Source organism: Mesoplodon bidens (assembly GCF_964165515.1).
Source record: "Mesoplodon bidens genome assembly, chromosome: 2".
Classification (NCBI taxonomy): domain Eukaryota; kingdom Metazoa; phylum Chordata; class Mammalia; order Artiodactyla; family Ziphiidae; genus Mesoplodon; species Mesoplodon bidens.
Genome location: NC_138177.1, coordinates 177,941,669 through 177,969,343, shown reverse-complemented (window position 1 = coordinate 177,969,343; position 27,675 = coordinate 177,941,669). Strand labels below are relative to the sequence as shown.

Genomic DNA, 27,675 nt, shown 5'->3' with positions numbered 1-27,675 from the left:
GCTCTAGACTGCAGGCTCAGTAGCTGTGGCACACGGGCTTAGTTGCTCCGCGGCATGTGGGAATCTTCCCGGACTAGGGCTTGAACCCGTGTCCCTTGCATTGGCAGGCGGATTCTTAACCACTGAGCCACCAGGGAGGTCCCTAGAGTCCCTGTTTTGACATCTGTTTTCATTATAAGTGGTTTGAATAATAACAACTCCCTACTTGTGGGATGGGCCATTACCAAACAGTATTGTTTTCATACGGGTCACAGAGCCTGTAGTGCCTTTTTGAGTTAGAAAAAGGCACCCCTCAGAGCTGGGAGGACTTAGAATAAAAGGCCTCCCCCTCTGAGCCATTGCAGCACCCCAGCTAAAGGCCCATTGAAGGTGCTTTTTGTGTGAGCACTAAGGTGCCCTTCCTGAGTGAATTTGGCCTACATCTCAGTTCCCATATGCCCTCATGGCCAGATGGCATTTTTGCTCATAACCATGGGCAGCAGCCCTGCAGGCCACCTATGCAAATTGTATTTTTAAGAAAGTTCTTAGTTCCCCAACCCAAAGAGCAACATATACAGCAGAAATAAAAAGGAAGTTAGTCATGACAAAGGAGAAGTAACAATATCAGGTTTTAATAACAGATCATATAGTTCATTGGTACCTGTTTACCAAGTGTCAAGCTTTCAGCTAATTTATTAAAAAAAAAAAAAGATTGGTGTTCTGGTGTTGCATTTGTTTCTAAATGTCCTTTTAACAGCTTTACTGAGCCATAATTCACATGCTATACAATTTACCCATTTAAAATGTACAGTGCGATGTTTTTTTTGCTTTTTTTTTTAAAGGAATTTTGCCTTTTAAAAAAATTATTTATTTATTTATTTATTTATTTATGGCTGTGTTGGGTCTTCGTTTCTGTGCGAGGGCTTTCTCTAGTTACGGCAAGTGGGGGCCACTCCTCATCGCGGTGCGCGGGCCTCTCACTATCGCGGCCTCTCGTTGCGGAGCACAGGCTCCACACGCGCAGGCTCAGTAACTGTGGCTCACAGGGCTAGTTGCTCCGCGGCATGTGGGATCTTCCCAGACCAGGGCTCGAACCCATGTCCCCTGCATTGGCAGGCAGACTCAACCACTGCGCCACCAGGGAAGCCCCAGTGCAATGTTTTTTTAGTATATTCACAGAGTTGTGCAATCATCGAAGCAATTTCAGAACATTTTCATCACCCGGAGAGAAACCATGCACCTGTTAGCAGTCACTGCCCATTCTTCTTGCCCCTGACTGTAGGCAACCACTAATCTACTTCCTATCTTTATACCTTTGCCTATTCTGGACATCTACAAGCGTTTTCTTTTTTTTTTTTTTTAAATTTTATTTATTTAATTTATTTATTTTTGGCTGCATTTTTGGTCTTCGGTGCTGCATGCGTGCTTTCTCTAGTTGCTGCGATCAGGGGCTACTCTTTTTTTTTTTTAATTAATTTATTTATTTATGGCTGTGTTGGGTCTTCGTTTCTGTGCGAGGTCTTTCTCTAGTTGTGGCAAGTGGGGGCCACTCCTCATCGCGGTGCGTGGGCCTCTCACTATCGCGGCCTCTCTTGTTGCGGAGCACAGGCTCCAGACGCGCAGGCTCAGTAATTGTGGCTCACGGGGCTAGTTGCTCCGTGGCATGTGGGATCTTCCCAGACCAGGGCTCGAACCCGTGTCCCCTGCATTGGCAGGCAGATTCTCAACCACTGCGCCACCAGGGAAGCCCTACAAGCGTTTTCAATGTTTATGGAGTCATAGTGTTATTAGACAGAACCATCAAGCAAATAATTAATTGCCAGTGATTTTTATACATATTTGGTATGTAGGATAGTCATAGTTTCAACATGTTAATTTTTTTCTGTTCCTAGAATGTGATGTCAGTTAATTGATTAAAAAATATATACATGTGTGTGTATATATGCACTCGCACATATACACGAACATATGTGTGTGTATACATACAGCTGACCCTGAACAACACAGGTTTAAACTGCTCAGGTCCACTTATATGCAGGTTTTTTCCAATAAATACAGTGCCTGTATTTTCATTTTACAGATATTTAAATTAACTAAGTGTGGGGAAAACTTTGTGTTCCATTAGAGATCACAGTATGTGGAATCAAAAGAACTGGTATCCAAACTGTTTCAGCTTCTTGCCCTTGGGTGAGTCATTTATCAGTTTCTTCATTTTTGAGGCAGAAATAGCAAAATTCGGATTTTCGACTGTGTGGGAAGTCGCTTCCCCTAACTCCTACGTTGTTCAGGGGTCTACTATATGTACGTATATGTGTAGAATATGTATGTGTATACATATATAATCATTAAATACATACATACATAGCACAGGGAGATCAGCTTTGTGACCACCTAGAGGGGTGGGATAGGGAGGGTGGGAGGGAGGGAGACGCAAGAGGGAAGAGATATGAGAACATATGTATATGTATAACTGATTCACTTTGTTATAAAGCAGAAACTAACACACCATTGTAAAGCAATTATACTCCAATAAAGATGTTAAAAAAATTTTTTTAAAAATAAATACATATATATATTTAGTCATTCACGGATGGGTCTAGTTTCCCAGCAGAAGTATAGTTTACAGATTGGGGTTTTTTTGTTTTGTAATCAGGAAAACAATTTTGTTTCTTTTTTTTTTTTTTTTTTTGCGGTATGCGGGCCTCTCACTGTTGTGGCCTCTCCCATTGCGGAGCACAGGCTCCGGACGCGCAGGCTCAGCGGCCATGGCTCACGGGCCTAGCCGCTCCGTGTCATGTGGGATCTTCCCAGACCGGGGCACGAACCCGCATCCCCTGCATCGGCAGGCGGACTCTCAACCACTGCGCCACCAGGGAAGCCCCAATTTTGTTTCTAATATAAAAAGTACACCATGTTTGCTGGGAGAATTTTAAATCATATCCAGATGTGAATGCCTCCTAAAACACCAGAGAGGACCACTGTGAACAGTTTTCCCAAATGTTTTGCATTGTATGCTGACATACAAATCTTAATTTTATTTAATCAAAATAGGATTATATTATACATTTTATTCTGCATCTGCCTTTATTTATTTATTTTGCATCTTGCCCTTTTTACTTAATTTTTGCACATTTTCCCCATCTGTCTTTGTAGACCTGTCAGAATTATTTTATGGCTATATAGTCTTCTGTATTAGGGTGGATGATAACGGATTTAATCAGTCGCCTGTTGTTACTCCAGGACCCTTTAAAAAAAGGAATTTGGACTTTGGGTAGTCATATAAATGGAAAAAACTGTCACGTGTCACACCTGTGTTTGTTTGGCTGACTCTGAACTCCTGCCTGGGAGTGTGGCCACCGGGCCAGTGTCCAGTTTGTTCACTAGCTGACGTGTAGGTAGCAACAGGTTATGGGGAGAGAGCACCCAGAAGACTGTTTTCCTTTGGTGCCGAACTGCGGCTTCTCATGCAATATGTAGAAATAAAATTATTTCCTTTGAATTGTTTCTTGAAATGACTCTGGCCCACCTGCAAAGCGTTTGCAGAACAGCTGTGTTCTGCGAAGTTTAAGGAAAACAGTCTCCAGGTTTGTCTCGAGACTAACCTCCTTTTCACAGACACGAACTGCAGAAAAAACTTAAAATTAGAACTTTCTAAATTAATTTGGTTCTGGTTAATTGAAGTATTTGTTCATCTAATAGAGTAAGTTGAGTAACACTAGTGACAGCTGAAGGTCTTTTAATGTTTGGCAGAAACAGGACACTTAAAAATACGTAGTTTAAAACTTCTTGGGACTTCCTGGTGGTGCAGTGGTTAAGAATCTGCCTGCCAATGCAGGAGACATGGGTTTGAGCGGGAAGATCCCACATGCCGTGGAGCAGCTAAGCCCATGTGCCACGACTACTGAGCCTGAGCTCTAGAGCCCGCGCGCCACAACTGCTGATGCTCACGCGCCTAGAGCCCGTGCTCCGCAACAAGAGAAGCCACCGCAGTAAGAAGCCCGCGCACCGCAACTAGAGAAAGCCCGTGCGCAGCAACAAAGACCCAACACCGCCAAAAATTAATTAATTGATTAATTTAATTTAATTAAAAATAAAACAAAAAACTTCCTAAAGCATGAGGTATACACCTAAAGCAGTGCTGCTGAAATGTCCGTATAAAGCACAGATTGCGATACTGCAGGTCTGAGGGGGCCGAGGGTGTGCGTTTCTAACAAGCGCCTCCTGGGTGCTGCTGTGCCATCTGTGCTTTGAGTGGCAGGAACCAGGAGTTTTATCCCTTTCCAGGTTTTGGTAATTCTTCCTATTGGCTTGTGACTTTTTTTTTTTTTTTTTTTAAACTCACACGCGTCCCTCTTTCAGAGTTTGGATTATGATCGCTGTATCAATGACCCTTACCTGGAAGTTTTGGAGACCATGGATAATAAGGTGAGTCCCTTATTGATCTCTTGGGACCAAGTAGGTCTTAAGACAGCTTCTTTTTCTGTTCTAAATACTCAAGTAAATTTCTTTACCCCTTGGCCTCTTAACCCTTTTCATGAGATATCTGCATTTATTACTTAGTCCTTCAACCTGCCAACCAGAGTGCCCACTGCCAGTGCTCCTGGCCCGGCCCTTAGCGTTCTTCATTCCTGCATTGTAAAGCACCTGCCACCCCAGACATCATCACCGTGCTTGCTGCCCGGATGGAATTTAGTCTAAAACTGGTTGGCTGAGATGTATTCCCTCCCTGCTGTCATCATAAGCCTGCAATAAATGGAGTCATTTTTTTCCTTTGTGAACAGAAAGGTCGCAGGTATGAGGCGGTGAAGTGGATGATGGTGTTTGCCATTGGAGTCTGCACAGGGCTGGTGAGCAGGCGGGGCATGGGGAGATGATGGGCCAAGGGGCGGAGGGCGTCAGAGGGCAAGCTCCAGCCGGCGAATAAGTTGTTTGTCTTTATAACAGAGACTGCCTTCCCCTCCCCGCCCCCGCTCCTTTTTTTAAAATCATAATCCTGACACTTTTTCATACTTCTCTTGCCACGCAACTCTGATGCCCTGTAACGCACGCAAAGGCTTTCTGAACCTGCATTTGGAAAGAGCGGAGCAGGCCCTCACACATCACTGTACTGTTCCTCTCCAAGCACCGGTGGTCTTCCTTGGTCTCCGATCTTTTTTACCATCCTTTTCCCTCTGTGCTTTAACTCTCCTTCTGAGAACTTAACTGCACCCCTTTCTTTTGTGCTTGGAGGGGCTGTGGCACCAGGCTCCGGTGGGACCCTCTTGTAGCCACAGTGACTAAGGAAAGCCTGTTCACGCGTGGCCTGTTGGTAACATTGGTGCAGGTGACCAGCGAGAACAGGCAGTGGGGGGAAGGGGCGGTGCCTCAAGGGGAGTGCCTGTGACAGCGGGGAGACCTGGGTGACCGCCCACGTGCTCTTCACAGGTGGGTCTCTTCGTGGACTTCTTTGTGCGGCTCTTCACCCAGCTCAAGTTCGGAGTGGTGCAGGCGTGTATCCTTTTCACGGGTCTTGGTGTTTCCGGACGTCAGCAATTGCTGACTCTGCTTTCCTGTCTAGAAGTGAGTCTAACAGCAGACGTGATCTTTGAAGAGCTACGTATTAGCCACTTGGGTTTGAGGTTTTTCATTATCATCGAAGGACATGAGAGGAAGACTTTAATAGAGAGGTGCTCATGTTCATGGTTAGTAAGACATGAAGCACAGATGCCTGTTCTCCCTGATCGATCTATGAATTCATTGTGGTTCCGATGGAAATTCCAATAGATTTGTTGCTGGAACTCGAAAAGTCTCTTCCTAAATTTGTGTGGAATAGTAAAGAGCCCAAAGTAGCTGAGACAGTTTTGAACAACAGACAGGGAACTAGCCATACTAGATGTCAAGACATATCATTTAAGATACAGTCATTGAAACAGTATCATATTGGTGCAGGAATACCCAATTAGACCAGTGGGAAATAATAGAGAAGCAGAAACTGCCCCACACATGTGGAGATGTGGTGACTGACAGAGTTAGTGTTATAAATTAGTGAGGAAGGATGGATTAGTTAATAAAAGATGCTGGGACATCAGTTATCCACCTGGAAAAATACAAAATTAGATTCTTTGTACTATAAATTAATTCCAGATTAAAGATGTCAATAGGTGAAACAAAACTTGAAGAGACTATGTAATGTTGAGAGTACAGAATAATTTCTAAGGACTCCAGGAGGCACAGAGTGAAGGGGAAAAGCTCAATAAACTTGACCACATCAAAGTAAATATTCTGTTTATACACACACAAAAAAAAACCCCAAACAGCAATAAAACACCATAACTAAACTGAAAAACAAGTTTACAGCCTAGGAGAGGTTGTGCCCATGCATTTAAGAGACAAATAATTAGTATCCAGAATAGAGGGAGAACTGCAACTCAGTAAGAAAAAAGCCCAAACAGCCCAATAGAAAAACAAGCAAAGGATGTGAACAGGCAATTCTCAGAAGAGGAAAATTAGCCGGTAAATAAACCTGTGGAAAAGTGCTCACCTCACCACCAGCAGGGAAATGAAAATTAAATACATAGGAAGGTGCACCTTCCTGACTCCTGAGTTTCTGTTCTAAATGTGGCCCTCAGACATGCACAGAGATGTTCATTGCAGCTCTGTGATTGCAAAGGATTGAAATCACACCAAATGGGAGAGTGGGAAAATTGATGTTCACATGATACAGTTTTATGTAGAAGTCAAAATAAATGAACCAGAGCTTTTATATCAACATGACTAATTCTCAGAAAGCGTTGAGGGAGAGAAAAAAGGCAGCTGTAGAATGTGCATCAAGTGCAATTGCCATTGTTTTAATTTTAGAAGCACCTAGAACAATGTGGATGCACATGGAAACTTGCAGGGGAGGATGCGCAAGAGTTTCGGCTTAGTGGTCTCTTCCAGGAGAGACAGAGGGAAACAGAAAGGGTTTTGTTGTTGTCGTTGTTGTTTTTAATAGTATCTGATGTTTTCATTTTTAAAAAATACCTGGAGCAAATGTGGCGTAACACTGAGATTTGTCAAGGCATGGGCTGTGGGAGTACAGGTGTCTGTACCTTACCTCTCATAACGTTTTAAGTATTTCATAGTTTAAAAATGGTTCCTAACGTAGGAGGCATCTCAGGCAGTTGTGTTTTTTTTAAGTTTATATACGGAGAACAGGAAGGTGTGCAGTAAGCAGCCACCGTGCTTCAGGAGAGTGACGTGCTTCACTTCAAGTGACGGTAGGACCGCCCCAGCTAGCGGGCACAGTTTCCTTAACCCCATGTCTGTAGCGGTGGAGGAGTGCAGCCAGAAAGGCTGCCTCGCCCTGTCCCTCCTTGAACTCTTGGGTTTCAACTTGACTTTTGTCTTCTTCGCGAGCCTTCTTGTCCTAATTGAGGTGAGGTGGTGGGGTGTTGCCTTTTTGCTCATGAGGTTTTGCGCTCATTTTCTCCATCTCCATTTTTGAAATGTCAAGAAACTGATTTAGACTTCGAATATAGATTCCCATAGAAAAAGTGGTCTCTCGTTCACTTAGAGATGTTTTCTGAAAGTGGTTTCAGCCTCTGGTGAGATTAAAGAGGAACAATCTAGATGAGGAGGTTGGTTCTCGACCTTGGTAGCACATTAGAAATACCTGGGGAATGGTAAAAATAACTTTAAATAACTTTAAAACACTTCAAACTTAAATACTTTAAACTTTAAAAGACTTTAAAGTAACTTTAAAAGTGACTGATACCCAGCTTAGACGAATGAGGTAAGACTCTTCGGTATTGAAGGCTGGCATCGATTGTTGAAAGGCCCCCCCAGGTGATGCTGAGTCACCAGGAACTTGCTAGAAATGCATCAGACCTACTGAGTCAGAAGCCCGGGGGGCAGGGGCAGCCTCTGGTTTCACAGGCCCACGGGGGGCAGGGGGGTGGGTGCTGCTCTGGTGAAGAGGGTCAGTTCGCTGTCTTTAGTGAGGCTGTCCAGGGTGAACCGTAGGCCCAGTGGAGTCTGAGTTTCTGGGTGTCCCTGCTCTCCCCATCAGCCAGTGGCAGCGGGTTCTGGGATACCCGAGATCAAATGCTATCTGAATGGTGTGAAGGTGCCCGGAATCGTGCGTCTCCGGACCCTACTCTGCAAAGTCTTTGGAGTGCTGTTCAGTGTGGCTGGAGGTAAGGAGCGTCTTTCTGACCTTTATCCTTGAAGCGTTCAAGGGGCGAAGATGACAAGAAGCATCATGTGTGTACACTGAGTAGGTTCGGATTTGAAGGCCCCGGCCTCAAACGGGTTTCTTCACTGTTTGTTGATGGGTTATTTTTTAAATGCAGACGCTGTGAATTAGTTACCATTCAGAGATATCTGACCAGCACACCACTGAGTCTTGAAGTAGAACGAATGTCTAATTGGTTTGTGGAGTTGGCTTTTAGCAAAGTCAGCAAGTTTTTGTGCCAGATAGTAAATATTTTAGACTTTGTGGGCCAAGAGGCAAGAAAAGAAGCTAGTAGGTAGGTGCTTAAACTTACATAAACTTAAAATGTATCCATGTGAGAATGTAAAAACCATTCTGAGCTCTCTCAGGCTGTATAAAAACAGGCAGCAAGGCTGTCTTGGCCCACAGGCTATGGTTTGCTGACCCCCGATGTAGAATTTCAAGATTATTTTCTCCTGTTTGATGGGAATTTGACTCACTCTTTCTCGTACAAAGTCATAGGATCATCTTTGTTTTATAATTGTCAAGAGAAAGGTCTACGTAACAAAGGTCTCCTGACCCAGACCGTTCTGTGCTCACTGATGGCCTCCCCCTTTTCTACCTGTTCCAGGGCTCTTTGTGGGGAAGGAAGGCCCCATGATCCACAGTGGAGCAGTGGTAGGGGCTGGCCTCCCGCAGGTAAGGGTTGATGGTCTGCGGGGGCGGGTTACCCCTGTGCATGGGCCTCCTGCGCAGGGGCGTGTCTGTGGTTGAATTTGGAAAAAATCCATCGGGAGCATCCCAGCAAGGCTTCGGAATCTCCTGTCACTTTGGGTTGACGAGAAAACGATGTGGTCTATCTCCCAGGAGAGCAGGTAGCTGGTATCTCGAGGCTTTCACGAGGCCTTGCTGAGTCCTAGGAGTAGGAATGGGACAGAGAGAAAGTCTGTTCAAATGAAAGTCACCCGGTGCTCCCACAGCCTTTGCTGAGCACGTCCACACAGGGTGGCTTTGTGGAGCATCTCAGGAGAGGCTGGAAGCCTTGGCTGAGATGGTCTCAGGCGCAGGTCTCTGCCGATTCCTTTGGAAGCAATGCAGGAGTAACAGCTGCTGTTCATTAGCGTTAGTGCTGTCCGGGCCAGACTCTCATATGCTGGCTCCTTTCTTTAAAGCCACCTCAAGGGTTGAGTTGTCCTTATCATCTTCCTTCTCAGAGGAGGAGCTGAGGCTTAGGGAGGCCAAGGAGCTCGCCCAGGACCCCATTCTCACGGGCTGATCCACGTGGAGAAGCCTCAGTTCCTTGTGAACTGTCACTTACAGACGTTTACATCTCATGTTCTAAGGGGAGGGAGTTGCTGTGCGGCGGCCTGAGATTTTGTCGCGCAGGTTAAGAGTTGGCCCCCTTGGCCCTTCCCCGGTGACTCTGCCCCGTTACGTCTGCAGCAGCTTTCAGTTCCACCCAACCCTTCGCTCAGCTCTTTCCCCTTTTCCTTTCGGACTCACTCTCTATGTACAAAATGCGGTTTCTGAGGGACCTAGAAATTGGGGGGCAGGAAAAGCAGTTCCTCCCTGAAGCCACCTCTCTTCTCCCATCTCCTGCCCTGGACTCCTTCTCGCAGTCCCTGCCCAGACGCGCTCAGGCTACAGGGACTCCCCGGCGCTGTGGATGCCTGCGGCTTCGGGCCCCTCTCTGACTTTGTTTTCTCTTGTTCTAGTTTCAGAGCATCTCTTTACGGAAGATCCAGTTTAACTTCCCCTATTTCCGAAGTGACAGGTATGGAAAGGTTGGAAATTGGGGGTTTTTTTGGAAAAAACAAGCTGTTCATTTACTGCCACTGAGACCCTACACTTGCTCTAGTCCGACTCACACTCTCCCCTGCTGGGCGGGCTGCGTGCAAAACCCGACCGTCCAGAAGGAGGTGGGCTTTGAATTATTCTTCTGAAGATTAGGAGCACAAGGGCCAAGCAGGCATCATGGCTTCCATTTTGTCATAACGTAAGGCCTAGAAGCATCTCAGACAACGGAGAATGTGGTCCAAGATCAAACATACGACCAGGAAAGTCCACAGGCATATTATCAAGAATGGAGTTTATGGGCTTCCCTGGTGGCGCAGTGGTTGAGAGTCCGCCTGCCGATGCAGGGGACACGGGTTAGTGCCCCGGTCTGGGAAGATCCCACATGCCGCGGAGCGGCTGAGCGCGTGAGCCATGGCCACTGGGCCTGCGCGTCCGGAGCCTGTGCTCCGCAACGGGAGAGGCCACAACAGTGAGAGGCCCGCGTACCGCAAAAAAAAGAATGGAGTTTATTTGCTTGGTCAGCCGCGTCTCGGGGTTGGAAGGCTGCTTCTGGGCACTCTTCAGCCCGTGGGATTTGCGTGTGTTACTGACCTGCACGCCTGGCAAGGCCCTTGCAGTCAGGGGCCCAGGGTCCGGGTTGCGGTCCACCTTCTCACCTCGGCGTTCCTGCCGGTCACTATCACCTGCCCCTCTGCTCACAGCCACACTTGTACGTTTTCTCTGGTGCTGAGCTTTCTGGAAGGAGGGTCTGATGAGCCAGTGGCTCAGCGGTGACACCAGAACCCTCCACCCTGCCTCCTGAGAATCCATGTTCAGAGTCGACGGGCATCAGGGAGTCCCCCCACCTGGCGGAGCTCCTCCTGGGGAGAGCGTTTGGCTCGTAGGTGAACTGCGTTGGCTGCCGAGTTGCCTCCCCAGAGACCTGCCCGTCATGAGCCTTGACTGTTCATGGGTCTCGAGATGGTAAAATGTCAGTGCATAAGGAAGTGAAAACTTGCCTTTTGCAGCCTGAGGGCTATTTCTCAGATAAACCGTCTCTCCTTTCTCTCCTCAGAGACAAGCGGGATTTTGTATCAGCAGGGGCGGCCGCCGGGGTCGCTGCAGCTTTTGGGGCCCCCATTGGGGGTACCTTGTTCAGTCTGGAGGAGGGCTCATCCTTCTGGAACCAAGGGCTCACGTGGAAAGTGGTGAGGAAGACCTTCCCCTGAGCCTAACCACACCCCCTAGATTTAAACTGGACACCTCTTACCCGTTACATTTACCAGTAGTTGTTTTTTTTTTTCCTCTTTCACTGTTTACCAGAGTCATGCTTTAAATACAGTTACAAATGTCTGAAAATAAGGGGAGCAGGAAAGGTGCACCACGCAAACACTCAGCAAAACAAGGCTGGTGTGGTTGTTTCTTCATGTTCAAGGAGACTTTGAGACAAGGGGAATCACCTTGAATCACAGTGAATGAGGGACGTTTCACCGTGATAAAAGGCTCCATTTAATCGATAGTTAACCTGTGCTTCTGATGAGACCAAGAGAGTTGACGTTACTGGACACTCCTTTGCTCTAGACGCCCATAACCTCCAAACTGTGGACTTTTCCGTACTTCCCGTATTAACACCCTTCCCATCCTTAGTCAAGCTGCTGTTATTCTCCTGACGAACCATCCAACCCGATCGGTGAGACCGGCTGTGGTCCTGATGGGAACCCCCGTCTCCTCCCTCAGGGGAGCACGTTCTTCCTCTGGTGTTTACTGCTCCTTTTTTGGCACAGGGTCTGGTGCATAATAGGCTGTAAATGAGTAGAGTCCTTCACAAAAGGCTGAATGAAAACTCCTAATAGCCTGATGGCCAACTTCTCACACTTGTGGTGTATCTACTGCCGTGGTCACCAGGGCCCTGGGTCCAGACCTGGAGTTGGCCGGTCTCTGTGCAGAGCAGGAGGTTGGTGGGGACACGTCTGGGAGGAGGCAGGACCTGTCCCCACCGAGTGTTCTTGTTTTCTCACCTGTCCCCTAGCTCTTTTGCTCCATGTCTGCCACCTTCACCCTCAACTTCTTCCGTTCTGGGATTCAGTTTGGAAGTTGGGGTTCCTTCCAGCTCCCTGGATTGCTGAACTTTGGCGAGTTTAAGGTACGTTTTGTCCTTGCCCCCCAAATTTCTTTCTTGACCCGTGAAGATTGCTCTTAAGTACCAGAGAGAAGCTGTCAGAAGGGTAGGTGCGTCTCTGCCCCTGTCGTCTCCTGCATGCCCTGGGCTCAGTGTGGGCAGGATTCCAGCACTGCTTTGGCTCTTGCAGGGAGAAGGCAGGATCGCTTCTCGTCTCTATCTTTTTCTGCTCCTGTCCCTTCCTGTTCTCATGGGCACTCTGGTTTTTCTCTCTCCCTTGCCCCTCCTCTCAGTGCTCTGACTCTGATAAAAAATGTCATCTCTGGACAGCTATGGACTTGGGTTTCTTCGTCGTGATGGGGGTCGTTGGGGGCCTCCTGGGAGCCACATTCAACTGTCTGAACAAGAGGCTTGCAAAGTACCGTATGCGAAACGTGCACCCGAAACCTAAGCTCGTCAGGTACCCACGCAGTCACCTCCCCTCCTGCCGTGGCCCCCCAGGCCCCGTGTGGACCGGGCCATCTCTCCCGGGGAATGGACCCCACTTTCCACACCAGCTTTCATGTCATGTCTAAGACTGAAAATGGAAATCTGTTTCTCAGATGGGCCAAAAGACTGAGGCTGAGCTTAATTTATATCAGAGCCGCTGGCTCACTCCCAGCCTCTCTGGACTTGGCCACCAGGACACATGACAAAGTCAGTATTGGCCCCGCCGCGGGGTGCACTCTCACGAGACTCTCACCCCAGAACTTAAAATGGAAGGCCTTTCATTCCTTGGAGAGAGATGATGTGGCCGCAGCAGCCCACGTTACTGGCTACCCACTTTTTACATGCAAATTGCTGGAATGCAGCAAGTCACTGATAAATTCTGCACACGCGCTAACAGCAGGGGCTGCTCTGCATGCTCTTGGGGGGAAGGAGGGTTGGGGGTAGGCAGTTTTTGAGTTCCCAGGACCAGGTGACTTTTTATCCACAGTAACAGCTGTGCTTTGCCTCCTAGAGTCTTGGAGAGCCTCTTGGTGTCTCTGGTGACCACCGTGGTGGTGTTTGTGGCCTCCATGGTGTTAGGAGAATGCCGACAGATGTCTTCCGCAAGTCAAGTCGGTAATGACTCCTTCCCACTCCAGGTAACCCTGGTGTACCTGCTACCTTTGTCCTACACACGCGAAGCAGAAGAATCCAGAAGTGTATGGCTTGCCTCGGTTTAGAGCTAATAGATGTGTTGGGTTCATTGTTCCACACGTGATTCAGATTGCCCGGGGTGGGGCGGCTGTTGTAGTAGTCTTTTTACCTAAGAGAGGATGTGCACCAAACTTTCTCTTTCTCACTTTTGTGAATAGTAGTAGTAGTCTTTTTACCTAAGAGAGAATGTGCACCAAACTTTCTCTTTCTCACTTTTTTTTTTTTTTAGGTGTTGGGGGTAGGAATTTATTTATTTATTTATTTTTGCTGTGTTGGGTCTTCGTTTCTGTGCGAGGGCTTTCCCTAGTTGTGGCAAGCGGGGGCCACTCTTCATCGCGGTGCGCGGGCCTCTCACTGTCGCGGCCTCTCTTGTTGCGGAGCACAGGCTCCAGATGCGCAGGCTCAGTAGTTGTGGCTCACGGGCCCAGCTGCTCTGCGGCATGTGGGATCCTCCCAGACCAGGGCTCGAACCCGCGTCCCCTGCATTAGCAGGCAGATTCTCAACCACAGCGCCACTGGGGAAGCCCTCTCTTTCTCACTTTCGTGAATAGTCCTGGCTCTCATAGAGGGGACTCCTCTCCCTCTCTCTCTCCCCCACGTCCCCCTCCCTCCTTCCTTCCCTCCCTCTCTCTCTTTGTTGAATGAAACTAATTGGAAACAGATGTTCAGGATGCTGACTGTCTGCTTCTCCTCCGAGCCTCAGTTTACTCTTCGAACCCCCACCCCTGAAAGGTGCCCACCAGCCTTACCCCCGGGATGTGAGAGGCACCCCTCAGACTGGAGAAAGGAATGCCTGCCTCAGGGCACACAGTGGTCCTGGCTCTTCTTGCATCTTCTAGTTTTTCTGGGTTTAGGTCATTTACTCGCATGCCTCCTGTTTGCATTTCTCCTTTTCCTTTCCTAGGAGTATGTGATGTTTTCTAGCACCTTTCCCCGAAAGAGCCGGTTGAGTGAGGTAGGCATTGGAGCTTACTGTACCCTGTGTTTTTCGGTCCAGTCCGGTGGATCTGAGAGCTGGCCTCTAGGGTGGAGGCTGGAGGTTCTCTAAGTACATGTCTTGTTGCCCCCGGGGAGCCACTCCGAGTCCCTCTGAGCCCCTTTGGGCTTTTGTCTTGAGTGGCTGCCTCTTCTGTGTCCCCAGGAACAGTCAGTGACCGGCTAGAATGTACTAGGTCAGAGGTCAGCAAACTGCGGTCCATGGGCCAAATCTGGCCCTTGGCAACTGCTTGTTTTTGTGTAGCCCCCAAGCTAAGAATGGTTTTTACATTTTTAAAGTGTTGGGAAAAAAAAAAAAAGAAGAAGAACATGTAACAGAGACTGTATGTGACCTGCACAGCCTCAAATATTAACTGTCTGGCTCTTCACAGGACGAGTTTGTTGATCCCTGTTACTGGCTATTCCCCAAGGCCACCTCGTTACCAGACCAGTATTTTCCAAAGTGTGTTCTAAGGAACACTGATACACGTGATTCAAGAGCAAACAAATAGAAAAGGATTCTGTGGTCAGATGGGTTAACCAGAATTGAGTAGGTTTCTTTAATACAGGATTTCTCAGGGCCTTTGAAGTTCCAGTAAGTGTTAGGAATGTTTGGAATGTTTGTTGTGTGCCAGGTGTTCTACTAAGCAGTGTACATACATGACCTCACTTAGTCCTTACCACCTCCACGTTAGCTACTATTGTCCCCATTTTACAGATGAGTAAACTGAGGCAAACTGAGGCCTTGCCTGAGATCACCCAGCTAGTAATATATAGAGCATGAGGTGGGTATTATTCCCATTTCATAGATGAGGAAACGGAAGCTTCACAAAATGAAAGACCTTTCCCAAGGTCACTATGAGGGTGGCAGCGTGAGAGTCAAATCCGCCTGATCATGGAGCCTGTTCTCTGCTTTTCACAGATACACCGATTTCCAGCAAGTGCTGTGATACTTCTGTATGCGTTTGACCACAGGACTCTTTCCAGAGCGCCTTCAGGACTAGGTTCCTCCGGGCATAGTTTGGGAAACACTGCATGTGCTGGTGATTAAGCTGTCGTCTCAGCTTGTCCCCCCTTCACTGTTCTGCACACGCGTCTCCTTTGCCAGCTCCTCCCTGCCAGGTTCTGCCGATAGGTGGCGCTCTCCTGTCTCCTACAGCAGCCTTCATCGGGCCGTGTTGCCCAGCCAGGTCCACCTGGTAGGGTTATACAAACCCATCACCTAGTATTGTTACAAGGTCCACATCAGGGCATCTTTACAGTGTCATTAATATCGATAGAATGGAATCCAGGAAAAGTCTGTCTGCATATGCTTAGTTAACTTTGCAAGAAATACTCTCTAATTGTTTGCCCAGTGAGAGGCGTAAGGTCTGCCCCCTGTGCTACTTGTACATCGCCAACCAGAAAACAGATACCCTCGCCCTATAATGAGTCCAGCAGTGCCCGGATCTCATCTGCTCACACAAAACGATGAAGAGAATGAGAGGGCTGGGATGTGGAGAAATAATCTCTTCTCCCAGCTTGGGTTTTGTTCAGCCAGGTGGGAGAGGCAGCCAGGAGCGTGGCGTCTGCATCGGGCCTCATGTATGTGGGTTTTCTTCTGCAGCAAACTCGGGTGGAGGCTTTTTCCATTTGGGACAAAGTTGGGGCGTTAGGTTAGGCCGTGCCCTGGACTCTCCTCCGCAGATGCCTGTCCACTCCCGACCACTTGTCGGTCCCCTGCCTCGTCCTCCACCGTCCATGGTGCTCTGGGGCCAGGCTTCCCGCAGTACCACTGACAAAATCAGCCCTGGGAGAGAAGGCAGAGCCAGACCCTGGTGAACCCTAAGTGTAGTTACACGTTTGTTACAAACGTGCATGAACAGAGCCCTCCTCCTGACTCTTTCTCAAAACGCAAGGAATACACCGTCTCACGGTTGGCTGCTCTTGGGGATCGATCTTTTTCCTGCTGCCTGTTTAATTTACGGGTAAAGCTTGCACACCAGACTTTTTCGACCTCGCTGGAGACATCCCACTTGAAGTCTCAAATGCCCTACCCAGGGGCCCTTATTTGACTTTTTGATTCCTTTTTCTTAGGTCACATCAGAAGAAGTGAATTCCAGCATCAAGACCTTTTTTTGTCCCAATGAGACCTACAATGACATGGCCACACTCTTTTTCAACCCCCAGGAGTCTGGCATCCTTCAGCTTTTCCACCAGGATAGTGAGTATCCGGGGGGGTGGGGTTTGGGGCAGGGAACAAATGGTTACTCCTCTGTCAGACAGAGCCATACATGCCCTTCATTCTGAGCGAGAACAGGGCTTTTCGTTGATAACGCCAACCCAGACAGGATTGGGGTGTCTGCCTCCGGTGCTGGAGGTGAACCGGTCAGGGCGCAGAAGGACCTGGTGGGAGCCAACGCAGTCTGGTGGGCCTTGGCAGGCATCTCAGTGGGACTCAGGTGGATCTGTTCTGGCTTTGCAGGTACTTTTAGCCCCATCACTCTGGCGTTGTTCTTCGTCCTCTATTTCATGCTTGCATGTTGGACTTACGGCATTTCTGTTCCAAGTGGCCTTTTTGTGCCTTCCCTGCTATGTGGAGCTGCTTTTGGACGTTTAGTTGCCAACGTTCTCAAAAGGTACTGTGTGTGTGTGTGTGTGTGTGCGTGCATGCGCCTGAGCGTGCACTTGAGTACGTATGCACAAGGGTGCAAATCATAACTCCCTCCCTCACCCCCAATATGATTCTAAGGCACGTTCTTGGTTTCTTTCTTCACCAGCTACATTGGATTGGGCCATATCTATTCGGGAACCTTTGCCCTGATTGGTGCTGCGGCTTTCTTGGGCGGGGTCGTCCGTATGAGCATCAGTCTCACGGTCATCCTGATTGAGTCCACCAACGAGATCACGTACGGCCTCCCTGTTATGATCACCCTGATGGTGAGCACGCCCCCCGTCTAGGCCTCCTTCAGGTTCAGGGCCACGTTCTCCCACAGCAGCCTCTTTTCAAGCCTTTGCTTTGTGTTTCAGGTGGCCAAATGGACAGGGGACTTTTTCAATAAGGGCATTTATGACATCCACGTGGGCCTGCGAGGCGTGCCGCTTCTAGAATGGGAGACGGAGGTAGAAATGGACAAGTAAGGCCAGGATTTCTCTTCATGTCCTAGTTCCAGAATTTACAGGCTTTAGGGCCCAGGAATGTTTGTATTAGGTAGGAAATGGTCATTCAGATTCTTGGGTTGGAAGAAGGTAAGTAACAACAGCAAGGTCCTTCCAACAGCAAGCACGTCTGTACCCAAGTGTGTTCGGGTTGGTGGAGCGGCCCCGTGCAGCTGGGGACTGGGGCGGGCAGGGCCGCTTCGTGGATGGTTGGGCCGCTGTGGCATTCTGGTTAAATAGGAAGTGTTATGATTGAATGTTTAAATTTAGGGTCCAAGCCCTGTGAGTGAGAACTAGCTGCTTCGTGTGTGCCCAGCGAGGTGTCGTCCTATCAGCAGTGATTCCTCTGGGCATAATCACCAGCTTATCCGTCAGCCAACAGATAGTTCAGGCCTCCCATGTCTGGGATCGTGCAAGGCGCTTAAAGTCTAACGTGGGGGTCAGCCAACTTCTGGAAAGGGCCAGATAGTAAATATTTTCAGCTCTGCAGGCCATGTGCCCTCTGTCCTGCTGCTTTAGTGTAGAAGCAGCCACAGACAACTTGTAAACAAGCGAGCGTGACCAGGTTGGACCTGTGGGTGACAGTTGCCATCCCTGGTCTAAAGGGACGCCCAAACATTTTTATTTTAATTCCAGTATAATGAGCAGTTCAGTGGTGATACTGGCATGTTCCAGGGGGTGCTGAGGAGCGATGGCCAAACCCCTGAGCAAGCGGATGAGGTTTGTGGAGGCGGGACGTTCATATCGAGCTGAGGGTCTTGGCCCAAGCGTCTGACAGAGCACGGAAGGGCATTCCAGGCATGGGGAACAGCATGTGCGAAGGGGATGGAAGTACCAGGGAACGGGTGTGTTCAAGGAGCTGCTAGAGATGGTTCAGAAAAGGGACCCAGGTGGTCCAGGCAGTGCAGGAGAGGCAGCGCAGCTCCGTCGTGGCTTGCTCCCGGCGCCGTGGACTCTGTCGTGAGTCTGGACCGCTTCCCTCCCTCTCCCAGACTGCGAGCCAGCGACATCATGGAGCCCAACCTGACCTACGTCTACCCGCACACCCGCATCCAGTCTCTGGTCAGCATCCTGCGCACCACTGTCCACCACGCCTTCCCAGTGGTCACGGAGAACCGGGGCAACGAGAAGGAGTTCATGAAGGGCAACCAGCTCATCAGTAACAACATCAAGTACAAGGTAAAGGCAACGGCCCCGCAGGAGAGGTGGGCGACGGACAGGTGGTCCCCTGCCGCCCACAGTGATCCCGTGCTTGTCACACCCCATAGATGGGGTGGCCCCGGTTGGCTCTTGTGAAAGTCAGCACTCTTCATTGCACGCGACAGTGAGTGTGGACTGGACAGCGAGTATAGACCACGCAGTGAGTCAGGACTGTGTTAGGGCATCAGGACGTGTGTTCCTTCCCACTCCAGCCAGCACGTGGATAGATTGTTGTTTTAAACATCAGTTTTGAGTATTCAGTGCAGGTTGTATCGGGGAGGGTTCTGGGTTGCCAACAATGGACTTTGACCTACTTAAGAAAGAAAAAAGTCCATTGGAAACTGCAGGATGGACAGGAAAGCCGAGGCGCCAGGAGCAGTGCACTCTGGGCGAGCAGGTGGTGGGTGGCCCCTCTGCAGGTACCAGGAGGCACCTGCGCTGAGGGAGAGTCCCGCGGCCCCACTTGGGTCACGTGCCCACCCTTGGCTTCGGAGGCTGGGGGGCACGTCAGTTGACAGGACCACCAAGGCATGACGTAGGAGCATTGAGACGCTGTCCCCAAATCAAAGGAGTAGGGGTGTTGGGCTGGCAAAAACCTTGGGCTCCGAGGGGCTCCTTTGGATCACAAGCCCCTGAGCCGCTGTGAAGGTTTCTTGCAGTTACGGCGTAGGCCTGTGCTGTTGACCCGCACTGGCACCCACATCCTCACCTGAGTGGGTGCTGGTACGCCCGCACTAGCTGGCCGTCGTCGCCACCCCTCCCGCCCACAGAAGTGCAGCATCCTCACCCGTGCCGGTGAGCAGCGCAGACGGAGCCAGTCCATGAAGTCCTACCCGTCCAGCGAGCTGCGGAACGTGTGCGACGAGCACCTGACCTCCGAGGACCCGGGCGAGAAGGAGGACCTCCTGCAGCAGATGCTCGAGCGGAGGTGAGGGAGCGCGGCCGCCTGCGGGGCCGTCAGCCTCTCGCCCGCGGAATTGGGGGAGGGGGTCGGGGACGTGGACGGGAAGTGATCCTGCTGAGGGTGTCCTAGGCAGCGTCTGGTTTCTGTATAACAGATACACTCCCTACCCCAACCTATACCCTGACCAGTCCCCAAGCGAAGACTGGACCATGGAGGAGCGCTTCCGCCCACTGACCTTCCACGGCCTGATCCTGCGCTCACAGCTTGTCACCCTGCTCGTCCGAGGAGTTTGTTATTCTGAAAGCCAGTCGGTGAGTCTCCTTTCTTGTTCCCACCAGGATTCTGGAAGGCACGAGGGTGGCAGGAGCACAGTCCCTGCACCTGCCGTCCAGCGGTGTGTGTGGCCCTGTGGCCCCCGCTGCAGACAGGGTCCCTGCGCTGAGACCGAGCAGGGCTGCGAGTTGCCCTCCAGCGCCTCTTCCCGTAGTCTCCTCACCCGTGGCTAAGTGTCCTTCTGGCCAGTGGGCTCTTAATATAGTTTCTGCCTTTAATCTCTGCCATGAATGAACTTTGTTACATGTGTCATCCAGAGAAATACCCTTCTTCTCATCAGTTCCCCTGTAGTTTTCTTTTTTCTCTGGTTTTTGTCGAGATAGCAGGCATGGGTGGGCTGTGTTCAGAGTGGTCCCTATAGCGACCTGGGACACACTTCACCCCTGCAGATGGAGCCTGAAAAAGTCACGCAGAGGACTAGTTTCCAAACTGACTCTCCTGCTTTGGGTCTTGCCTGTGGGCAGCCAGCTGAGGTCACTCGTGGTCTCACTGGCCTGCAGAAGAGCAGCTCACATGGGCAGGACAGAAAAGGCCATGGGTGGAGAGGCTCAGGCTTGGGGGTGTGGCCTGTGGGGAGGCCCAGCCCTGCTGAAATGGGGGAAAGGTCACGTGCAGAGGACAGGGGACAGAGAATTTGGAGGCATGAAGTGGGCCAGACTACACAGGGCCTTGCCTGCACGCAGGAGCCGCCAGAGCTGGCCCGAGTCAGTGGTGGATGGGGAGGGCTGTATGCAGAGGGGAGTTAAGGGGAGGAGAGCGGGGCAGGGCAGTGATTAGCACCTGTGCTTCCTGAGCCCCGCTCGACAGCTGGTAGTGGCGGCCCAGCTGCCCACTGACAGTCCGCAGCAGTGAGAACTGAGGGAAAGTCCAGGAGGCTCAGAAGGCAGGAGGAGTAGCGAAGCTCCCGTGTGAGTCTCCTGTGGCTGCCACTTCCAGTCGCCGCAAACTGGGTGACTTCAAACAACAGCAGGGTATTCTTTCAGAGTTCTCAGGCCACAGGACAAGAGCAGGTGTCAGCAGATCCGTGCTTCCTCCGGAGGCGCCTTCCTCGTTTGTGGTGGGATGCCTCGACTGGAGGCTCCCCACTCACGTCTGCCTCCTCGTCACCCACTCTCTCCCTGTGTGTCCTCTCCTCTCTCATAAGAACAGCAGTCATTGGGTTTAGAGCTCACCCTACTCCAGGATGACCTCATCTTAACTTGATTCCATTCACAAAGGCCTTGTTTCCAGTGAGGCCACGTTCACAGGTACCAGGCGTTAGAACTCGGACGTACCTTCTGGGGTGACACAAGTCACCCCACACAGCTACTATTAGTTAGCACTTTTCTCCTTGAAACTCTGGAATAGCTCAGGTCTGTTTTACAGATGAAAGGGAAGTCCAGAGAGGTTACGGGACTGGCCCAGGGAGGCACAGCTGGGAACTGGCGGAGAGCTGGCTGTGCAGCACCTGTTCTGGCCCCTGCTCTGCCCCGCCCCGCTCTCAGACGCAGAGGGAGGGGGTCTCTAAAGGTGACCTGCCAGTTGCCGCATTCGGTGCGAGGACTGTCTCGGTTGGGATTGCAGAGCGCCAGCCAGCCGCGCCTCTCCTACGCTGAGATGGCCGAGGATTACCCGCGGTACCCCGACATCCACGACCTGGACCTGACCCTGCTGAACCCGCGCATGATCGTGGTGAGACGGGCTTCCCTTGGGGACGGGGCCAGGCACGGAGGCCGAGGGCATGTCCCGCGTGGACCGCTGCTCGTCCGCACGGTTGGCCTCTGATCCTGGGCGGGCAGGACAGGCCACAGGTCCCCTGTGTTGTCTCCTCTGCAGGACGTCACCCCGTACATGAACCCCGCGCCCTTCACTGTTTCCCCCAACACCCACGTCTCCCAAGTTTTCAACCTGTTCAGAACGATGGGCCTGCGGCACTTGCCCGTGGTGAATGCAGTGGGAGAGGTGAGCGTGAGGGCGCGTGTGCCTGCGGCCGCATCTTCTGAAAAAGACCCTCTAAAGGCAGTGCTGCTGGGGAGGCGGGGCCTCTCACCCATGAAGGAGCAGCAGAATCCCACAGGGAGGCTTCTCAGACCCGACCTGCTCTGTGGCTCCCCACCGGGAGTGAGGGGCCCAGGGGTGGAGGGGGAGACTGGGGTAGCTTCAGGAACCTTCCCCTTTGCCTCCGGGGTGTTTCTTCTACGCCGTCTCCTGTGTGGCCGGCAGATGTCACCAGCGTCTCACTGGTCTTCCCTCCTGAGGCCCAGAAGCGCTTAGGGCCTTGTCTCCATCCTGAAAGCTTCCTCTCCACCCTTGACCTGATGACGCCTCCTTGAGGAGGGGGTCAGTTCCCCACCTGTTATGGGAATTTGTAGCAGTAAATGAGGGAGTTTCAGACAAAATACTTGGAGAGTTTTGAAAGGTAAAATACCTAGTAATTATTGCTACAGATTTTTCCATTGTTTTCTTTTTCTTAGAACTGTTTTTCTTATTCCACAAACATTGGTGTTTGTAGAAAAATATGAAAATACAGATAGGCAGGAAAAAGAAATGCCAAATCCTTATCTCTGTAGAGGCAGCCACGTTAACTTTTCAGAGTATATCTTGTATTTTTCCTCTGTGTCTAGACATAGAGGTTTTATATGTCAAGGTTTAGTGAAGATGTTTATACTATTTATCCTGTTTGATAGCTTAAATTTTCAATTAATCTATAGGAAATGACTTTCCACAGCAGAAAGTGTTCACTTGGGATACTTTGACAGCTCAAGAGCGTCCCGTTGCGTGGCAGTCCAGTCACTTATTCAGTTGTCCTCTGTTGTACAATATCTAGTTAAATTTCACCATAAATGGTCACCTGTTTGAGGCTTTCGGTGGGTGTCGCCTCGTTGCCCTCCAGGAAGTGACGCCTCTCCAAAGTGAGGGTCACAGCAGGACCTCCGACGGCACGGCGTGTCCTTACACGGGTTTAGCGGCAGGGAGTCAGATCGTGTTCCTTGAAGTACAGCCGCGCTGACAGTCCTAACGCAGTTTAAGGTGTGGGACACCCACCTCAGTGACAGCTGTGAGTCACCGCGCCGACTGTGGAAAATACCCGTTTAGGGAGGACGCTGGTTCTCTGGACTCTCCTGCTCTGCTGTGCTCCTGTCACTGGCTTGGCGGAGGAGGCCGGGTGTTCCCCACGCAAAGCAGTTCTCTGGTTCTCCGGGTACCAGCTGGGCATCCTAAACTCAACTCGGCCCTGGCGCTGTCTGCTGGGGGCGGCGTCGGGCCCCTCGGATTGAGGGCTCAGCCCCACAAGACGGTTCATCACACCCGCCTTCCCCCCCACTTCAGTTTTCAACGGGAAGTCCAGGTTGTCACCTGTGCTCCTGACTGGCTGTAAATAGGAGGTTCCCATGACCCCCTGCTCACAGAACTCCGGAAGACAGTGACTTATATCCTTTTATAGTAAACAGTAATTCAGTAACCCCGGGACGGCCGGATGGAGGAGATCCATTGGGCAAGGGATGTGGGATGGGGAAGGCGTGCCCAGCTCTGCGTCCTCTCTGGCACCACCTAGCACCTTACGTGTTCACCAGCCTGGACGTTCTCCAAACCCTGTAGTTCAGGGATTTTAACAGAGGCTTCATGACCTAGGCATGATTGATTACATCATTGGCCATTGGTGATGGATTCAACCTCCAGCCCTCCCCTCCCCCAGCTAGGGGGGTGGGAATGAAAGTTCCAATCTTCTAGTCAGTCACACACTTGGTTCCCTGGGAAACCAGCCTCCATCCTTAAGGGCTTTCTAAAAGTTACTTCATTAACATAAACTCTGGGGTGGTTGAAAGGGGCTTGTTATGAATAATAAGACACCCTTATTACTCATCACTTAGGAAATGCCAAGAGTTTTAAGAGCTTTGTGCCAGGAACTAGGACAAAGTCCGGATATGTGTTATTATAAATCCCAATATCACAGTGACTCAGGTAGTTCTGAAAGATGGGATTTCTGAGCTGGAGCAGGGGTCACCGCCTCTCAGAAGCCTCCCCTGGGCTCTTCGTCTTGCACACGCACACCAAGCGGGCTGGGTGTGGTGGCTGAGAAGCTAGAGAGCGTGGGCCCTGTTTAAAAAGACATTCACATTCAGATTCTAGCCGGCCCAACTAAAACCGTTTGGAGCTAAATTTGTCCCATCGGCCTCCAGCTTGCGATCGCGAGTTGTCTCTTTATCTCGTTCCCATTTAGAAATTAGGTGGCCTTTGAAATGAGTGTCCTGATCATGTTGTCAGGCCTGTCCCCGGCCTTCCGGGACCTGATTCTGGCCCTGCCGTTGATTGAGACGGGCCGGGCAAGCTCTGTCCACTCCTGTCCCTCGTGTTCTCGTCCCAGTGGGGTTCACTCTGCAGGTGACTTGGGTCTTTTTTTGCTTCGTCCTAGATCGTTGGGGTCATCACACGGCACAACCTGACACACGAGTTTCTGCAGGCACGGCTGCGGCAGCACTACCAGACCCTATGACGGCCCGGCTCGGCCTCGCCGCCACATGCCAGCCCGTCCCCTCCGGGAGCTGAAGCTCGGGCTCCGCCGCCATGGCTGGCGAGGGATGTTCCCGGGCATGGAAGATTCCCAGTCGCCCGCTCACTTGGAAAGCCTGCAATCATCGAACACTTGGCCGTCAGAGCTCCTGGGGGTAGTGTCAAGCCATCAGAGTCTGGACTTGTGTGACCTCTCAGCCAGTGTCTTCCCGTTTCCTGCCCCCTGCGCCCCCCCATCCAGTGCTGGCACAGGCCCCAGCCCCTCCTTCCCGCTAGCACCAGGACCAGAGGGGAAGTCAGGCCTCACCCACTGGCGGGGGGCGCTCGGAGCAGGTTCCCCACCACCTATTTGCTCCTTTCCTAGGGAACCCAGCTGTTGCCTTAAACCATCATGGGAGGGACCTTGACCGAGGCAAACACTGGGTGGAATGCCAGTTGCAGAATTCAGTCAATTACTAAATTGAGGAATTGGGTCCTGAGAAAACTACGCATGTTTCAGGGAGGCCCGTTTTCACTGGGACTCTTAAGTTGACATCTTCAGCAGTTCATTTTGAGGGAAGTTCTGCTTCTGAGTGTGAGCTGGTGCTCTGGTCTCGCCGCTGTGCTGTGAATCTAGAACGCTAGAAGCACAAAGCATTCAAATCCCGCTGATAGTTCCCGAACAATAGGTCTGACAGTAGGGTTAGATTTACACCTGCCCTCGTTTGGAGCATTTCGGCTTCCTCTCCGTTTTCCAAATTACCCGTGGTCTCCGAGTGCCACGTTCTTACTCTGGTCCTTTTCTTCTCCATGGAATTACTAAACTTAAGTTGTACCTGCATCTTCCTGGTGAAGCAACCCCAGCCCAGAGGATCTTGGCATCACCCCTAAAAGCAGGGCACCCCTAGATAAAGCTGCTTCACTTGACTCTGGGCAATGGTGCAGTTATTCAGAAGATGGAAAGGAGTGAATCCTGAGCCAGGTCCACTCACAGGTACACGATGTGGCTTAAAAAGCCAGAGCGTGACAGTACAGCAGATGGTTAATCGAGGAAGAGGGTGTCTGCCTTTCTCGAGCACTTCCCACTGGCCTCCTGCTGGCCACCCCCAGCCTACTGAGCGGTGCAGCAGTGGAAACTTCAGGAGGGGTTAACCGCGGGGAGAGGGAGGTGCCTCCTGCCAGCACGTGCCCCGGGGTTTTAACATCAAGCGGAGGAAGCCTCCCTCTTTCTTTCAGTGACTTAGTTTCCCTTTGGGCTGGTTGGTCCTCTCTGAAGAGGCACCAAAGGCATTTGCGTTACTTTCCTCTTGTGCTCGCTCTACATGTTTAGCAACGTCTTAGGCCCATCGTGCAACCATGTGGCACATGTGCTCTGAGGGTCAAGGTGGCATTCATTTGCATTACGTTAGTTTTTTGTTTTTTTCTTTAAGTCATGGAATTGGCCTGAGGAGGTCAGTGCCGGGCCTCAGCCATGCCGTTCTCTCCCCTCAGCCTCCTGACTTCTGTTGCCGCCTTTAAGCCTGGGGGGTGGGTGTCCGCCCAGCTTTGCTGGCTCAGGTCTTGTGCTCCACACACTCTAGGGAACAACTCCACCTACGCCGGGGGGGCTGCGTCAGCATCATTGCCAATGACTCTGGCCCCTCCATTCCTCCATTTTCTTCATCTCTTTGACCAAGATTACTTTGACCTTTAAAATTGTCCACTTCCTTGGGTGCACTTGACTTATGAAACACAGATGAAACTCCCAGTAAGTAGTTCGAGAAATCCCAAGGACCAAAAGGGCAAGCCCTTCTAATGTGATTGCGTTCAACCAGCTGCCACTATTTTAAGGCAGCATTTGGAACTTGACCGCATTATTTCTTCCTTTTATTAAGAAGGAAACCAGTGCCCAAGTCAGGCAAGTGGCATGACCGCCCATACCAGGAACCTGCTTTTCTCTTCCCTCCTGAAATTGGTAGCACTGAGGTCCTGCTTGAGGATCTCCCGCCTCCAGAGGGCGGGGTCCCAGGCTGCTGGCCTCCCGGACACCCTGGGTGAGGGGTGTCAGGGTTTATGCCTCCTGCACATCACGTCGTGTTTAAGCCACCAGATATTTTGTTCCCTTCAGTGTAGCCCAGAGATAGACGGCAGAGTGCAAACGCGTCCCTCCCCCAGAACGGACTGAATGGCCACCAAGGAGGACCCAAACCCAGCCCCTCTGGAAAGGCACGTTATTTCCTGTCCTGTCCTGGCGTCTTGCCCTTTCCAGACAAGCCCAGAGACAAGCGCGGCTCCACTTGTAACAAAGTAACTGTAAGCCTCCCTCCTTTGATTTCTGTTAGTTAGAAATCTGCATCTGAGTATCCCGCCTCTTACCAGCCTGATGCCCTCCCAGTGAACCTGGCACCTGGATAAACAGAAACCTTCGGGGGCTGGGGCCTGGGCTGGGGTTGGCTAGAGATGGTTTCCTGTTTTCCTGGCTGAGGTGATGGGGGAGGGGGCCAAGAGTCCCCACCCGACTGGGGGATCTTTGTGCTCTGGGGGACGATTTGCTTGTGACCTTGTTTAACAGTTCCGGACTGGAATGGACACTTGCATACTTGACCCAGCTGACCATATGACATTTCTGATGCAAATTCACGCACTGACACGGCCTTCGGGGGACAAGAAAGCCTCCGGAAAGGCCAGCAGCGCCCTCCCAGGCCTGCAGTATTGATGTGCGGTATTGCCCCACGGCTCGTGGACCTTGGTCATTTCAACAGTAGCAGCTTCCCTCTCTCTGTTTGCACTGTTTGTTTAAATGGTAATGTTAGCTAATTCTACTGTGTATATAAATTGTATTTTTTTTAATTTGTAAAATTCTATTTTTATTTGAACTCTTGGAACTTGGAAGTTCTCACTGTAACTGTAACATGTCAGAATACAATGTCTTCATCTCCATCATCCTCTTGTCTCCACTGTGCACTTTCTTTAGAGTGGTACCTACTTGGTTTTCATTTCACTCCCTCTCTCTTTCTAATATGTAAAAATTGCACAGCTGGGGAGGGGGTTATAGTCTCAGGTCTTTATAGCTCTCCCAGCAGGCCTCTGCATCCACAGGGTGCCACTTACCACCTTAGTATAAGAACCAGTTTAGTCCTGAGGATCTTAGCAAAAACCACCGGTGTCCCCCTCTCCTGTTCCCCCTTCACGTCGACACTGTTGGGCCCAGTGTACAGGTCCTTTCCTCCTATAAAGCCACCTGTCCTTCCAGCCGTTCCTTCCCGCAGCAGTTGGTGGAGAAGCCATTCGGTTCCTGTTGGTGTTGCGTTTAGGAAGCTGCCCCACAGGCAGATTTCCCCGATGTCCAACCAGAACACATGGACCTGGTGCTGGGCCTGAGGATGTTTAGCCCTTGCAGCCAGCTTCGTCGCTGCCACCTGCCATGGCTCTTTGCTCACATTTTGT

At 50.7% G+C, this 27,675-nt stretch overlaps 1 protein-coding gene across 3 annotated transcripts in view; it reads left to right on the top strand.

Annotated features, from left to right (window-relative positions):
• The window catches only part of CLCN6 (chloride voltage-gated channel 6), a 31,484-nt gene extending 4,313 nt beyond the window's left edge, over positions 1-27,171 (top strand). The window contains exons 3-24 of one of the 3 annotated variants that reach the window (XR_014013606.1): positions 4,339-4,404; positions 4,761-4,826; positions 5,404-5,470; positions 7,269-7,375; positions 8,009-8,135; positions 8,784-8,851; positions 9,868-9,926; positions 11,004-11,136; positions 11,958-12,071; positions 12,341-12,507; positions 13,048-13,174; positions 16,281-16,407; positions 16,669-16,822; positions 16,964-17,123; positions 17,214-17,320; positions 18,335-18,521; positions 19,313-19,470; positions 19,601-19,757; positions 21,343-21,450; positions 21,595-21,720; positions 24,173-25,243; positions 26,357-27,171. Coding sequence is in view for 1 of the 3 variants with exons in the window: in XM_081214833.1 (XP_081070959.1) it covers positions 4,339-4,404; positions 4,761-4,826; positions 5,404-5,470; positions 7,269-7,375; positions 8,009-8,135; positions 8,784-8,851; positions 9,868-9,926; positions 11,004-11,136; positions 11,958-12,071; positions 12,341-12,507; positions 13,048-13,174; positions 16,281-16,407; positions 16,669-16,822; positions 16,964-17,123; positions 17,214-17,320; positions 18,335-18,521; positions 19,313-19,470; positions 19,601-19,757; positions 21,343-21,450; positions 21,595-21,720; positions 24,173-24,253 (2,466 nt within the window). In the remaining 2 variants the exon portion in view is untranslated. Of the gene's footprint in view, positions 1-4,338; positions 4,405-4,760; positions 4,827-5,403; positions 5,471-7,268; positions 7,376-8,008; positions 8,136-8,783; positions 8,852-9,867; positions 9,927-11,003; positions 11,137-11,957; positions 12,072-12,340; positions 12,508-13,047; positions 13,175-16,280; positions 16,408-16,668; positions 16,823-16,963; positions 17,124-17,213; positions 17,321-18,334; positions 18,522-19,312; positions 19,471-19,600; positions 19,758-21,342; positions 21,451-21,594; positions 21,721-24,172 lie in introns of those variants that run through there. The other 2 variants (XM_081214833.1, XR_014013607.1) reach the window with 2 other exon arrangements.
• Positions 27,172-27,675: the final 504 nt, after the last annotated feature.